The sequence below is a fragment of the Tursiops truncatus genome, chromosome 8 (genome assembly GCF_011762595.2).
Source record: "Tursiops truncatus isolate mTurTru1 chromosome 8, mTurTru1.mat.Y, whole genome shotgun sequence".
In the NCBI taxonomy this organism is placed as follows: domain Eukaryota; kingdom Metazoa; phylum Chordata; class Mammalia; order Artiodactyla; family Delphinidae; genus Tursiops; species Tursiops truncatus.
In genome coordinates, this window is record NC_047041.1 from 55,933,988 (window position 1) to 55,949,396 (window position 15,409).

At 52.4% G+C, this 15,409-nt stretch overlaps 1 protein-coding gene across 2 annotated transcripts; it reads left to right on the plus strand.

The window, feature by feature from the left end:
• Nucleotides 1-2,469: 2,469 nt before the first annotated feature.
• Nucleotides 2,470-14,338, plus strand: KLHL35 (kelch like family member 35). 2 transcript variants are annotated; one of them, XM_073808448.1, is made up of 8 exons: nucleotides 2,470-3,379; nucleotides 3,792-3,883; nucleotides 5,254-6,132; nucleotides 7,190-7,374; nucleotides 7,837-7,955; nucleotides 8,599-8,787; nucleotides 10,196-10,384; nucleotides 11,306-14,338. In XM_073808448.1, the coding sequence occupies exons 2-8, from the start codon at nucleotides 3,834-3,836 to the stop codon at nucleotides 11,492-11,494; spliced, it is 1,800 nt and encodes a 599-aa protein (XP_073664549.1). In that variant the 5' UTR covers nucleotides 2,470-3,379; nucleotides 3,792-3,833; the 3' UTR covers nucleotides 11,495-14,338. The 2 variants fall into 2 exon arrangements, with proteins under 2 accessions (XP_073664549.1, XP_073664548.1); XM_073808447.1 differs by having other exon boundaries at nucleotides 2,470-6,132.
• Nucleotides 14,339-15,409: the final 1,071 nt, after the last annotated feature.

Sequence of the window (15,409 nt, forward strand, 5' to 3'; positions counted from 1 at the left end):
GCCAGGAGTTGCCTCTCCCCCATGGGGGAGGTTCAGCTTTGAAGAGGCCCATTCCCATTCCTGGCACAGTGGGGCACCTGGGCTGAAAGCCAAAATACAGCCCCTGGGACCACAGATGCCCCTGTCTTTCAGTCCTTGGACCTCTGCCCTCTGCCCTCCATGAGAAGGGATCTGTAAATCCCATCTTTGTCATAAAGTCTGCATGGTCTTGGGTGTGTCCTAGGGGAAAGGAGGGGGCTGAACCCCAGTTTCATCCTACATTAAATAAACATGGTGCTTCCTGGGAGCCAAGGGATGTGTCTCTTCTCCAAACAGGGGCCTTCTGAATAGAATTCTTGGGGTCTGGAGCCTTCAGGGAGGAAAGGAAAAGAAACTCCTCCTAATGCTGGAACCCAGACTGGGCCCCCCACATTAACCTCTAGGACTGCCCCTCTGGGAACTATCGGGGGACTCACCCTCCTTTCCCCCTTTCAAACATCTGCCAAGTGCTCCCTTCCTGGGGCAGAGGTCAGCTCCCGGCTCTCCCTGGGCATGAAGAAATGTACGTGAAACCTGGACTGTCCGGACCAGCAGTGGGGCACACTGCCCTACCCAAATGCCCCAGTAACCTCCTCTCCAGTGTCTGGCAGGCCTGCCCAGGAAAACAGAACCAATCTTTCATGGTAGCCCCTCCCTGTCCAGTCAGTGCCCCTGGGTCCACTGGCTAGCATGTCCCAGGCTCCTGGCTGGCCACACTTGGGCAACTTGAGTCATCCTAGGGTCTTTCAGAAGCAGGGAGAAGGGGCTGGGAGTTCTGAGTGGAACAGCCTGTCGGCATCCCACTCTCACCAGGGCCCTACACTGTACCCCTCCACTCCCCAGTGCAGAGGCAGTCCAGCATCTCCCCTCACCCCAAACAATGGAAGGAGGATGGAGGCCATCCCCCAGCTAGGCCGATAGCTGAGCCCTTCACCCTCAGCTGAGCCCACAGCCTGTGGTCAACCCTGGCTCGTGTCCCTTGACCTGAGGAGTTACTGAGAAGGCCACCTTCCCAATGCCCTCCTCGTGACCTCTCCCTGTCTACTGAGGACAGCCTGACTGCCCTTAACAGGGAAACCAGAGACAGGGCCTCTCCCTTACTGCCATCTCCACAGACCCACTCCTTGCTTCCTCCCTTGGACCTTAGGGGGTAAGGCCTCTCCAGGCCGAGCCCAGCCTCCACCTTCGCCAGGGCCCTCCCTGAACCCTCAGCCCCTCTGTTCCAGGTATTTAGGTGCCCAAATCTCTCACATCCTTTAACATACAGCAATATATACAATCCCTTTTTAGGGGGAAGCAGGATACACCATTCCCTGGAACACAGTCCCCAGAGCAGACCCTCCCCCAGGCCTCAGGACACATGCTTGGCCGTCATCACAGCGACCCCTCCCATCACTTCTAAGCCTTGCCAGGGGCGGGGACGGGGCGGTTCCTGCAGGATCCCAGCCTCACCAAGTCCACCTGGCAGATGGCTTTCACTTACAAACCCCTCTTGAGTTCACAGCACCTCAGTAAGACAGGCAGAGCAGGAACCATGACTAGACTATTGCTCCTGCCAAGATGAATAGCTGGAGCTAAGGGGGACTTAGTGATCTGCCTGGAGCGGCACAGAGAATCCCGGCAGTACCAGTACCACCTCCCAGGTGCCCTGTGCCCATCCGGGCTCTCATCAAGGCATCCTCCTCCCAAACTGCTGCCCTCTTCCGTGAAAGCAGATTTCCTCACCTGCCCCCCTGCCCCACAGACACCAGGCCCTATGGCCCTTCGTAGAGGCAGCAAGTGAACAGACACCAGCCTATGGAGCTGCCTCCCTCTGGCTCCAGGCCAGCCCAGAGCTGCCTCGTTCTCTCCCCACGTCCACCAGGCTGGCCCAGCACCACCATGCCCACTTCACTGTGCTCCCTCCACGGTGGGTACATTGTCGAGGGAAAAACACCTCAGCCATACCATACCACAGACCCAGGACCACACGCTGTCCACACACACAGTCCACACGACACAGCCCGCCGGTGTACGCAGACAGACCCCTGTCACACACAGAAATGATCATAGAGAGATGCTGACACAAAGACAGGAACACACAATGCATATAACCAGATACACAAAGTCGCACAATGACACATCTGCTGTCAAGCAGGAACACAGAGCACAGAGTCACAGAGGCAGGAGGGATACCTAGACCTCTAAGCTGTGCAGTTACATTCTTAGGCACACCTACAGCTACTCAATCACACCCACCCCGATGCCACAGTCACCACGTCCCCATGCACTCCCACACGCACGTACAGGTACCCTGGAACGCCTGCATGCGCACACACACACCCTCACATCCATGTATCACTCAGGGGCACAACCAGCACCAGGTCACCCCCAATCCAGACACACGGATCCGAGTTGCACACACAGTCAATCCCACGCCTACTCCTGGGTCCTCCCTTCTCCCCCTCCCAGGGCTGATCCAAGAGTAGAACAAAAGCCCTGTGTCCCCTCCTCCCCTTCCCCCTTAACTCTCCTCTCCCCCTCCCCCCACCCCATCCCCCCACCCCCGTCAGCGTCCATCCCCTTTGTCCTCCTGCAGTTGAGCCTGAGCGGGAGTCCAGGCAGAGCGGCAGGGACATTGCGCCCAGGCTGTCAGGGGTGCAGGGCGGCAGGACAAACAGGAGTGGTCAGTGCACGAGCAGCAGCTGCAGAGAGCCTGGGAGAGGTCATGGCCAGGTAAGTGCCAGGTGCATCTGGGGACTTAGGATGCAGGACCCCCCTGGCTCTGTCATGTCTACAAGTCTGAGTGTGTGTTTGTGGGTGTATGTGTGACTGTGAAAAAGAAACAGGGTGGCATGTCAACTTCTAGGGGCTGGGTAACTCAGTCTGTGTCAGCACCCTTGGCCTGAGGTGCCTAGACTCTTAGCTGGGATAAGAGAAAACTAGATCAAGCCCTGCCTGGAAATCCCTACCTTTCATGTTCCAATGGGTTGTCCTTCGGCCCCCAGACTGGAAATCCCTAGGGTGGAAACTGGGTCTGATGTCCCAGTGTGTCCACAGTGCCCAGTGCAGGAGACAGCAGGAGAATGAATGAAAAAGTACTGGCGCACTCCCCAGGAGGGGACTCCCTCCCTCTCCCCTGGCAGCCCCTTGTGCCGGGACATCTCTGCAGAGAGAAGTCCCACCTGACGCTGATGAGACCTGCCCTCTTGGATGTCAGCTGAGAGTGGGCTGCCTCCTCAGCCAGTGGAAAATAGAATGAAGGCAGCATGCTCCCATGACCTCTATCAACTCCTTCCGGTGGTCCTGCGCTGCTCCTTGGGATACACCCCAACCTTGGCAAGTGTGGCTGAGCCGCTAGGCATGCAGAGTCTACAGCCAGGTGGGTTCAGGGCCCAGCCCCTCTACTTGGGCAATGTAGTTAACCTCCTGGGACCCTGCCCATCAGGAAGCTCATTTCCTCTGATGCTAAGACAGGGGATTCACCACACTGGATGGCCCAGGCATAAACAGTGAAAGCCAGACTGACTCCTGGGCAAGATCTGACCTCCAGGGCAAAGCAGTCTCAGGGAAGGCAGAGCAGCTGGGATCAGGAGAATGGAGGGAGAAGCAAGGAGCAGAGAGCAGAGGTCTGCTCCCCTAGAGTAAGTTGCTACATAAAGGTGTGTACTCCTTGTCCCTGGAAGTATGCAAGCAGAAGCTATATGTTCATAATGGCCAAATCATAACCAATCCGTTACAGCCCTTCAGGCTACAGAACCCTTTCACAAACACCCCTCCTTTGATCCTCACAGCAACCTCTGAAGGGCAGGTTCCATCTATGTGATTGTTTCCTCATGACAAACTCAAAAAAGAAGAGGGGAAGAAGTCTAAAGAAACTCTTCAGGTTTGTGAGGGTCAAATGAAATTATGTACATAAAAGCAACTAACACATGTGGTGTGCTCCCTTCCTCTTGGGTAAAAACATGTAAGGAAACACTTGTTGAGTTTGTACTGTATACCTAGCACTTTTCATACATTCCATTTCACAGTCAACAAGTCACCACAACCATGTGAGAGAGGCATTATGACCGCATTTTAGATAAGGAACCTGAAGGGGAGTAACTTGAGCAGGTCACACAGCGAGTCAGGGACACAGGCAGGATTAGCACCCGGATCAGTCCTTAGAGCCAGCTCTTTCCACTCCCCCACAGGGCTTCCTTGAGAACAGAAAACTTACGAAAAAGGTCAACTTCCCTCTCAGCCTGGGCTCTAACCTCATGTCCTCTTTCCCTCTGGGCCTCTGCAGAGGCTGTTCTCTCAGCTGGAGACTTCCTCCCTCCACTCCCTTGCCTTCACCTGGCTAATGCTACTTATCATTCTCAGTCTCCTAATGCTCTGTACTTCCCCATGGGACCCTGCCACACTGCGAGCTCCAGGAAGGCAGGGACTATGTCTTGTTCACTGACTGGCACAGAAAAGGCTCTCAATAAATACTAACTTAATGTATTCACTCGACCTATTATGGGCCAGATCCTGTACTCTTGGGGAGGGGCAGACATTAAATAGAATAATCAGGGTGTGGTCAACAGGGAGCACCTGTCGGAGATCCCAAGGAGAGTGGACGGGGTGAGGAGATGGGGGTAGAGTTATACCCCCCGCACATACTGGATCTCTGTGGGGTCGATTGAATTCCTTGACCAAAGGCTACAGCTCCTGTCAGAGGGCCCTCCTTATACAGATATTTTGTGCAGGTTCCAATAATCTCCCAGCCCTCCGCCTTTAGACCTTGGGGAGGTAAAGTCTCCCTGCTATTGGTAGCCACGTGGCACTGCTCCATCCCTTGTGGGAGTCCCAAAACACTGTCTATGCTTTTGTAAATCCTTCCTTTATTAGAATCTCCTTAAGTTACCCCATCTGAGAGCATGCCATCTGTCTCCCGCCAATACTGATAGGAAAAAGCTTAGCACGTCTGAAGAACAGAAAGAGCAGTATGGCTGATTGGGTAAGTGGAGGAGGAGGTGGTACAGCTAAGACAGGGTCTAGACCTTCAGGTAGGCTGGGACTAGCTCATTGAGGCCATTAGGAATCTCGACGGGTGGACGGAAGGAAGAGTGGTTGCATGAATGAAAGCACACTAGTTAAGATAATGCGCGCCTGCCTGAGTAAACCAGTGAACCAACGGAAGGAATGGTGGGTGAGAGGCCTCCTGCCCTCTAACCGGGCCCCAGCCAGGTGGATTTGCCGACGACGCGGTCTGTGTTCTCTGCTCGGCAGGACGCTGGAGGGCCCGGTGCCGGAGGAGCCGGAGCTGGATTGGGGCTCCGAGGAGCCGTGCGCGGGGTCCTGCCACGCACAGCGCATCCTGCAGACCCTGAATGCGTATCGGCGGAGCGGCACCCTCACCGACGTGGTGCTACGTGCCGGCGGCCACGACTTCCCATGCCACCGCGCAGCGCTTAGCGCGGGCAGCACCTACTTCCGCAGCCTGTTCGCGGCTGGGCAGCCAGAGCGTGGCCTGGCTATGGTGCCCGTGATACCCGAGGTGCCGGGCCCTGCCGGGACAGCGGTGGCGACGGCGCTGGCCGTGGTGCTCGACTACCTGTACGGAGCGGGCGTGCGGCTGCGCGCGGAGGACGAAGCGGCCGCGGTGCTGGCGCTGGCCGAGCGACTGGGCGTGGCAGGCCTGCGCGAGGCCTGCGCGCGCTTCCTCGAGGGTCGCCTGCGCGCCGCTAATAGCCTGGCGCTGCGTCGCGTGGCCGCTGCCTTCTCCCTCGCCTCTCTGGCCGAGCGCTGCGGCCGCGTGCTGCGCCAGGCCTTCGCCGAGGTGGCGCACCACGCCGACTTCTTGGAGCTGACGCCCGACGAGGTGGCAGCGCTTCTGGCCGACCCAGCGCTGGGCGTGGCGCACGAGGAGGCCGTGTTCGAAGCGGCCATGCGCTGGGTGCGTCACGACCCGCCAGCCCGCCGCGGACAGCTGCGGCGCTTGCTGGAGCACGTGCGCCTGCCCTTGCTGGCGCCCGCCTATTTCCTGGAGAAGGTAGAGGCCGACGAGTTGTTGCAGGCCTGCGATGAGTGCCGCCCGCTGCTGCTAGAGGCCCGTGCCTGCTTCATCCTGGGCCGCGAGACCGGCACACTGCGGGCCCGGCCGCGGAGGTACGCCCTGCCCCCTCCCTCCCAGCTGCCCCTTGCCTCCTGCCCTGCGTTATTTCCTATGTTATTCCCTTGTTCAACCGCTCTCTCAGTCCGCCATCATCCTTTAATCCTATCACTTGATCATGCCTCTTGAATGAGACTGTCATACATACAACAGACATTTCATAGGCTTGGTGCTGGGTCCTTAAAGAGTTCACAGTCCAATGGGGGAAATGCAGGGATCTCACATCTCGTGCACATTCTGCCTCAGTGCGGACTCAGGAGTGATTTGGAAACACCCTTTACCCTCAGGGAGCACAGTCTAGTAAGGGGTATAAATAGGCAGGGCTTGGGGGAAAAAAAGGAAGGCTTATTCCCACCCCTGGAACACCAGACCAGAAGAATTTGGGTGGAGTAGTCAAGATGGTCTGTCACCCTCACAGGAATAAGGGACAGACTCTGTCTTACTCATCACTGTATCTCCAACAGTAAGCTCAGGGCCTGGTGCAAGATGTTCAATATTTGTCAAAGGAATTAGGTAGGAATTGGCTAAAGGGTTTGGAAATTCTGGTGGGGTCAGTGGGAGGGAGAATGATTTGCTGAAAGGGCGTGTAGCCTGGTTCAATGGATTTAATGATTAGGGGATAAGTTTAGGAGATGGTTATAGGAGGAGGGACACAGCAAAATTAGTCCACGATGGAGGTCAGAAAAGGGTGAAAAGAATGAGTTAGTGGCACACCAACTTGGGCTTGAATTCCACCTCTGTCTCCTACAGCTACATGACTTTTGCAAGCCAAAGTCAGGATTAAACAAGGTGATTTTTCTAGGTAAGGGTAAGGACTCTGTAAAGATTCTTTTCTTGTAACTTAGAGGTCAGTAGAATGGGGTAAGGAGTAGTGCCCCTCTTCCCCTCAATAGCCAGAGGGGAGGCTGAAAGTGGCAGAGTCCAGCATGCGGAGGGTGGGGAGCAGAAGCGCACGGAAGGGCAGCAGGACCATATAGTGCAGTCCATGAGTGGGTGAAATAGGGCTGAAACACGTGTGTGGGTTAACCGGCATTGGGCTTGTCCCCACGCCAGATTCATGGACCTAGCTGAAGTGATCGTGGTCATCGGCGGTTGCGATCGCAAGGGGCTCCTTAAGCTGCCGTTCGCCGACGCCTACCATCCCGACAGCCGACGCTGGACCCCACTGCCCAGCGTGCCCGGCTTCGCGCGCTCAGAGTTCGCGACCTGCACTCTCCGCAATGACATCTACGTCTCTGGTGAGGGCGGAGCCATAGCCGGAGTCCCACAGGATTGGCTCATCACTTCCCGTGCGCCGCCCTCTGTTCTTCCCTCCAACCAGGCTATAGGAGCAGATCGGTCCTGATAACCTACAGTTACTGGCTGAGGTGGTACTGCAGAGCCAATCACCGGTGTGACTCCACCCTTGCAATGTTGACTTCAACTCAGATTAGTACTCATCACTTCTCTTTAGCCTAGCATGTGCTGTGCATTATGCTAAGCAGCTTACATTAGTTATTTAATTCCCATTACAACCCAATTTTATAGGGAAATTAAGAATTTCCCCTGTTGTCTTGACAGTGGCAAAGATCGGTTTGATACCAATGCATGGTGCCCGCCCTGAGATTCGAGCCCTAGAGGCTCAGAGAATAAAACACAGTCCCTGCTCCCCTGGGGATAGCAAGAGGGCCTGGGAACAACAGCTGCTTCTCTCTCCCTAGGAGGCCACATCAACAGCCGTGATGTGTGGATGTTTAGCTCCCATCTGCACACCTGGATCAAGGTGGCCTCACTGCACAAGGGCAGGTGGAGGCACAAGATGGCGGTCGTGCAGGGGCAGGTAGGGACACCCGGCAGCTGCTGCCTTGGGCTCAAGGTAGAGATCTATGGACTGACGGGGGGAAGTCCTTTACAATCCGCTCCCTGTAAGAAGGGATCTGAGGCCCCCAAAAGAAAAAAGGACTTGCCCAAAGTTGCATAATGATGCTAATGCTAATAATGATAGTAATTACTGTAATAGTACAGCCTAGTAGCAGGTGGTCAAGGGTGTGCGCTCTGGGGCCGACGAGCCTCGGTTTGAATCTTGACTCTGCCACTTAAGACCAAAAAGAAAAAGGAAAAAAAAAATCTGCCAATTATCTTTGCAAGCTACATCCCTAATTCAGAAATGCAAATAAAAGTGCTTCTTAGGATCACTTAAGTAAGGTGGTAAACCTTTAAGAAATTAGTAGGTATTTTTATTAAGCATCAACTTGGTGCCAGTTATTTTACAGATCTAATCTGTATTCAACACCCATCCTACAAACCAGTATCATCCGGTTAGTACAGGAAAATCTGCTAAGGGAGGTTCAATTATGGGGAGTCAGGACGCGGAGCCAGGAGCTGGGATGCGCCCCTGGCGGGATAGTTTCTCCACACACAGCCAGAGGCTGTGGGGCCGAGACGCAGACAGCCCTGACTCTTGGCGACCCCCTCATCCACAGCTGTTCGTGGTGGGCGGCTTCGACGGCCTGCGGCGCCTGTGCAGCGTAGAGCGCTATGACCCCTTCTCCAACACCTGGGCTGCTGCGGCCCCGCTCCTAGAGGCAGTGAGCTCAGCTGCCGTGGCACCCTGCGCCGGTCGGCTCTACGTGATGGGGGGCGCCGGGCGGGACGGCGTCAACACCAACAAGGTGAGCTGGGAGAGGGCGGTGGAGGCCTGCTGTGTGCCTGGCGCAGAGCTGGGCCTTTCATGTCCTCGTCCACGCACTGAGGAGTCATCCCCATGTTTCAGGCAAGGAAATGAATTCAGAGATGACCCAAAGGTCACACAGTAGGTCTGGACCCGAATGCTTGGGCTGGTGCCATATGGGTTTCAGAGATCTAAAAAATTAAGTGAGGGCAAGGGTGGGACTAGTTAAAATGCTTTTCCTCCATTCCAAAATACAATACACTTGGGACTTCCCTGGCAGTCCAGTGGTTAAGACTCTGCACATCCACTGCAGGGGGCATGCATTCGATCCCTGGTCGGGGAACTAAGATCCCACATGCCACGTGGTGTGGCCAAAAAAAAAAAAAAAAAAAACACTCATTATTGAAAATTTAGAAAACAGAGAAATAGAAAAAAGAATCATCCATAATCTCACCACCTAAGGATAACTACTGCCATTAATATTTGGTGCGATGCCTTCTAAGCTTCCTCTGAGTTGACTTTTGCTTTTGTTTTAGTAAAATTTTGTATTCTGTTTTTTCTTGTTCCAAGTATAAGCACTTTCTACATGCTTAGAAACTCTTCACAGCCATCATTTCAATGTCTGTGTAACAGTCAATGGAGTGGATGAATCACAGTCTACCAAATTTTCTATTGTACATTTAGGCTTTCTGTGAATAAAAACTGATCTTCGTTGTGGCAGCTCCCTCCCCACCCTGATGGCCTCACAGGCATGTGATCCTGAGATCTGACTCTTTCCCAAACTAGGATCTCTCACCCTCCTCATTCCCCCTCCACTCCCAGCACACCTTCCTGGGCTGGCTGGGGGAATGCCCTTTAGCACCTTCTTGTGCAGCACTGACATGAATAGGCCATTCTGGGGGTTTCTAAGGACACAACTGAGGAAGTAGGGAGTAAGGTGAGCAGGCAACTACAGGTAGGAACCCTCAGAAATTGTAGGCGTCATAAACACCTGTGAGCCTAGGAGGCCTGTGGACAGCTATAGAAATGGGGGCTGTGAGACATCCCAGCTGGAATCTGGTCATGACCTCAGCACACCAGGGAGGAAGAGGGTTGACAGTATATGCAGCCAGGAATGCATCTCCATGGGGGACCTGCTCTGAGAACCCATGCAGATGGTATCTCCACCTCCTGGGATACAGACCTCTTCCTGGACCTTGAAAGATGAAGAGGCTTTTGACAACGGGAGTCCAGGGGGAGGAGCTGGAATGTGGAACCAGACTGAGCACACGTGAGGGGAGACACACATGCTCAGGCCTGGTGGACATAGGCATGTGTTGAATGAGTCCCCTTGACCGAGAGAGAGAGGAGGTGTGGGCAGCAGGGCAGTTGAGGGGCAAGGCTTCACCTCTGCCACTCCTTCCTCTCAGGTGCAGTGCTTTGACCCCAAGGAGGACCAGTGGAGCCTGCGGTCACCAGCGCCCTTCTCGCAGCGGTGTCTCGAGGCTGTTGCCCTGGAGGACACCATCTATGTGGTTGGGGGCCTCATGAGCAAAATCTTCACCTACAACCCTGGCATGGATGTCTGGGGGGAGGCAGCTGTCCTCCCCAGCCCTGTGGTAAGTGGAGGGGCCTGGGCACAGCCCTGGCACTGGTTCCATTTAGGAGTAAAAACGCACTTCTAAGGATCTGGTTCTCAGAGGTAGTGAGTCCTGTGTCTGACTCCATGCTAGGTGGTTTTACTAGGCGGTAGTTCTCTAGCTTTGTCCCACAGTGATAATCAGCCTTGGGCTTCAAAGATAAGGAGACTGGCCTTAGAGAGGTTGAGGCCACCAGTTAAAGCCATGTAAGGCAGAACCTAGAACCCCAGTCCCAAGTGCTATAGCTTTGGATGGGGGGCTTGGTCTCAATGACCCTGCAGTCTCTCCTGATCTGTAGGCCACCAGGTGGTAGCTTACTGTTGGAGGAGGGGGGAGAATGGAGAGGGGACTTGGTAAGTTTCCCTTGCCTCAGTGATATCAGAGAAGGGAGGTCTAGGCCCTGAACGCTCCACCCCTGCATTTCTTGCCTCCCGGCACTGTTCTGTTCCCTCTCCAAAGAGACTATATAGGAGTATGGATGGATTGGTGATCCCTGCCAGTTCTGACCTCCAGTGATTCTAAGAGCCTGAGATTTCTGGCTTCTCTGAGTCTGGTGGTAAATATTATGCTTACTGTATTTCAGGCACTATGTAAAATGCTTTACATGCTTAATCTCATTAACTGTTAAGGGAACCTTATGAAGAAGGTACTATTATTATTCTTACTTTGCAGATGAGGATGAGGCCCAGAGAGGTGAAGTGACTTGTCTAAGGCCATTCATTTAGTAAGGGTCAAGCCAGAGCTTGAAGTCAGGTCCACCCAATTCTTACCTCTCTACCTTCCAGACTGCCTACTCATATTCTGTGGGTCAAGGTTTTGTTGTCTGGCCTGGCCAGCTAGGGACAGAGGGAGCTCCCGGCTGGACCCTATAGCTAATTGTCTTTCTGTCTGTCCACCCAGGAGAGCTGTGGCGTGACTGTGTGTGATGGGAAAGTCCACATCCTTGGCGGGCGGGATGATCATGGGGAAAGCACCGACAGGATCTTCACCTTTGACCCCAGCAGTGGGCAGGTGGAGGCCCAGCCATCCCTGCAGCGCTGCACCAGCTCCCATGGCTGCGTCACCATCGTCCAGAGCCTGGGCAGGTGACTCATACTTGAACCAGGAGGTGGGGAGGGGAGGGAGAACTCAGGTTCACCACTGCTCCCCTCATGGCAGCTCGGTGTAAACAGACTCTTAGCTTACTGCCCCTTTTCTTGTAGAAATAAAACCTCCTTCAAAGGTTGGGTCTGTGTTCCAGCTCAAGCCTCCTTTGCCTGGAGAAGTAATGCCCAGTATCTGCTCCCTGCTTTGACTCTTTACAAAACACCTTCATATGTTATTACCTCATTTACCGTCATAATAGCAGCGTGGACATTTTAAAAAATTATGAAATATTTCATGCATAAAAAGAATATATTTTGTATAGTTTAAGAATTATAATAAAATAAATATGTGTTCCCACGACCTAGCTTAAGACATAGATCACTAGCTTAAGAAATGCCTTTGTAGGCCCCTCTATTTCCAAACCCATCCCTTCGCACGTTCCTCCCAAGAATTGTCACTATTCTTAAATTTCAGATTATCGGCACTTAAAAAAAAAACGTTTTAGTGAGCTAGTTACTAATATCTGTATTTTACAGAGAAGCAACTGATTTTAAAAGATAAGGAGACTCACCCAAGGCCACATACTTAGTAAGAGGCAGAATCTATGACTCATAGATTCCATGAAGCTTTAGAATCTATGAGACACTTCTGGCCAGGATGGTTCTCCCTTTCTAAACCACCCTCTCCAATTCAAACACCTATAGCAATGATAGATAAAATTAAAAGCCAGACAACTGAGGCATAGGCTTGTAAGTAAGCAAACATGTCTGAGGACCAGAAACAGAATTGTAACACATAAGGCAGAAGCTCAAGCTTCTAAATTCAGATTCTGGGATAAAGGCTTTAAAACCAGGATGACAAACCAGGGTCACTGCTAGAAGCCTGGGGCAAGGTGGGGCTCCCCCGCTCATGAAAGAAGCTGAAACAAAACAGAACAGTTGTAGAACCCTGAGCAGCCTCGGGGGTCAAGACTCGCAGTAAACTGGAGGCCCCCGGTAGTGGGCACCAGAGCCACAGGCCTCTAAGACACCAATGAGCCCAGCTTTGCACCTGGATGTGTGAGATCCCCAACATCAACATGGGGTACAAGCTCCTGATGCCATTATAAGCGCCTGGGTTGGTCTGGGGCTGAAGGGCAGCAACATAAAACTGCTGGGTCGGGAGGGGTGAACTCAGTAGAAAGAGAGGGAACAAAGGACTGATGCCACAGACTCTGTGAATCAAGGCCCAGCGGTTCAGATTCTGTGCCTGTATTTCTGAGGCCCAGAGGAGCTAGCCAGGCCCCACCTGGGGCTCCCCTTATTTGCACTCAGATTGCCTTCTGAAGAGCTGTCATCTGCTCCTCCATCTCCTCCAGCACAGGGCCAGCACTAAGCCCCTAGCCATCTTCCAAAGCCCCAGGGCCCTGTCTGTGGGATCTCTCCAGCTGGGGCTGACCCATCACAGAGCAGCATAAAGGCCCGGGTCCCAGCTGAGCTCCTACCCTCCGATTATCCCAGATTAGGGAGCCTGTGACCATCTGGACACAGCTGATAATGGCAGAGGGGGAGGGGAGTGGAGTAGAGGCCCAGCCTCAGAGCCTTCCTGCTCCCACCCCATGCATAACACCCAGGACAAAGCAAAGGTGCTGTACTGCTTGCTTACCCAGGCGAAAGCCGGAGTGGAAAGGGTAGGGGCAAATCCAGGGCAAGCTCTCCCCAGAGACATGGGCATCTTACCCAGGCTCAGCACTTCTGTGTAGCCAGACAGATTGCCCAGTTTCCCCCATGATGGCCATTTGTGCCCCAGTGCTTGCTCATGCAAGTGCCAATGCCCTTCGCTGCTCTGTCTGCCTGGGCAGACCTGACACCATACACCCAAGAGCTGACCACTCCCTCCTTGTACCCCTTCCTTATCAGCCCTTCTTCCATCACCTGACATATGGCCAGGACTTCGTGTGACATCTCTGGTCTCTCCTGACACACCCATAGGATGCCTCTTGAGGCAGGAAAGGTGTCACCTTCATCTCTGGGTCCTCCAGTGACTGGAACAAACCCTTCCACTGAATACCTTAAATCAAGGTTTCCTGGATTTCTATCTCATAATACCTGTGAGGTAGTTACTACTGCTCCCCTCCCCACCTCCCACCTCCGATTACAAATGAGTAAACAGACTCAAGAGTTGTGAAGTGACCTGCTAACTAAGGTCACAGGGCTGGTGAGTGGTGGCAGAGCCAGGATTCCAACTCGGGTCCAGCTATCTCCAAAGTCTGCTTCCTCCATGCAGCCTCTGCTAATCTGAGAAAATGGTGTGGGGCACAGCAAAGCAGTTGTTTAGAAGCAGGAGATAACATCATTTCCACGTGGGAAATTCCAGCTTGATAGGATACTGTCCCTGACCTTCTGGGCTTCCGACTTGATGAGACATGGTGCTTGTCCCTGGTGAGTGAGGCTCACAGGAACACAAGCAAAAGGCGACAGCCACGTGTCCTAATTACAAGGACTACTGGTTAGACCGAGACCATATACAGAGGATCCCTCTGGCTCCTAGTCCACTGCTCTCTGGCACCCCAGGCTGCCTGCTGAATGTGAACTGTTACCATTCAGTTCAGAGGGAAGCCAGACAAGTCCATGACCCCTTAGCCACACACGGGTTTGCCATCTTCTCACCGGCTGAGAACAGAGACAACTCTTGGTATGCAATCAGAAAACGATGAACCCAAATTTAATTTTTGAGTTTCTTTTTTGAGTAGATCTATTTGTAAAGATTGATATTTTATGACTGTAATTCTTTCTTAGCGGGCTTTCAAAGAACAAGGAGAACTTTACTTCTTACATAATAGAATAAAACTTTCTATTTTGTAATCACTATATGGACTTGTTGAATTCTTTTATAAGTCTGAAACATATCCATGCTGTATATGCTACCCACCCATTAGTACAGGAAAAAACATAGTATATGTAGAGTTCCCTACTATCTGCAGTTTTAGGTAACCCCTGAGGTCTTGGAACGTATCCGCTGCAAATAAGGGGGGACTACTGTATTAAGTTGTTCAAGAGGAAAGATTTCATCACATAATTCTTTGTGACAAAAACCTGGACTATCCCATTTTGCTCAAAGACAATGTGACAGTATGTATCTTTCATGATGACTATGCCCCCAAATTTACTTGGTAGTTTGTTACAGTTCATAGAGACAAGCTGAAGGCAGCTGTACATAAAGATGAGTGGAGAAAAACAGATGCTGTAGAAATTTTTAAAATTCATTGGTCATCTGAATTGACCTTTATAAATCTAAAAGTGAAAATGTTTTAAAATTATGAAGCAAAGAAAATGGCTATCCTCTCTTCAACAAAGTTATAAGCAACCAAATTTTTTTTTTTTTTTTTTTTTTTGCGGTACGCGGGCCTCTCCCTGTTGTGGCCTCTCCCGTTGCGGAGCACAGGCTCCGGATGCACGGGCTCAGCGGCCATGGCTCACAGGCCCAGCCGCTCCGCGGCATGTGGGATCTTCCTGGACCGGGGCACGAACCTGCGTCCCCCGCATCGGCAGGCGGACTCTCAACCACTGCGCCACCAGGGAAGCCCCAACCAAAATTTTTTAAGGCACTGCATGTTGACAAGCCAAGTGTAATACAAAACAAAACCAAAAAAGCCCCAGAAGCTAGAGCTTATTAGAGATGTATTTGAAATCTGGAATGAGCAGCTACAAGATAAATACCTTCACTTCATGGCAGCTGATAAACATTTCACTGCCTTCAAGTAACATTGCTCATTTGGGGTATATATCCTTCTAGACAATGAAAATGTGAAGTTGTTTGCTGTTATAACTCATATATGTATATGTATGTATACACATAGAAATATATGTATATATGACAGCTCTACAGAGATACAATTCACATACCATAAAATTCACCCATTTGAAGTTTACAATCCAG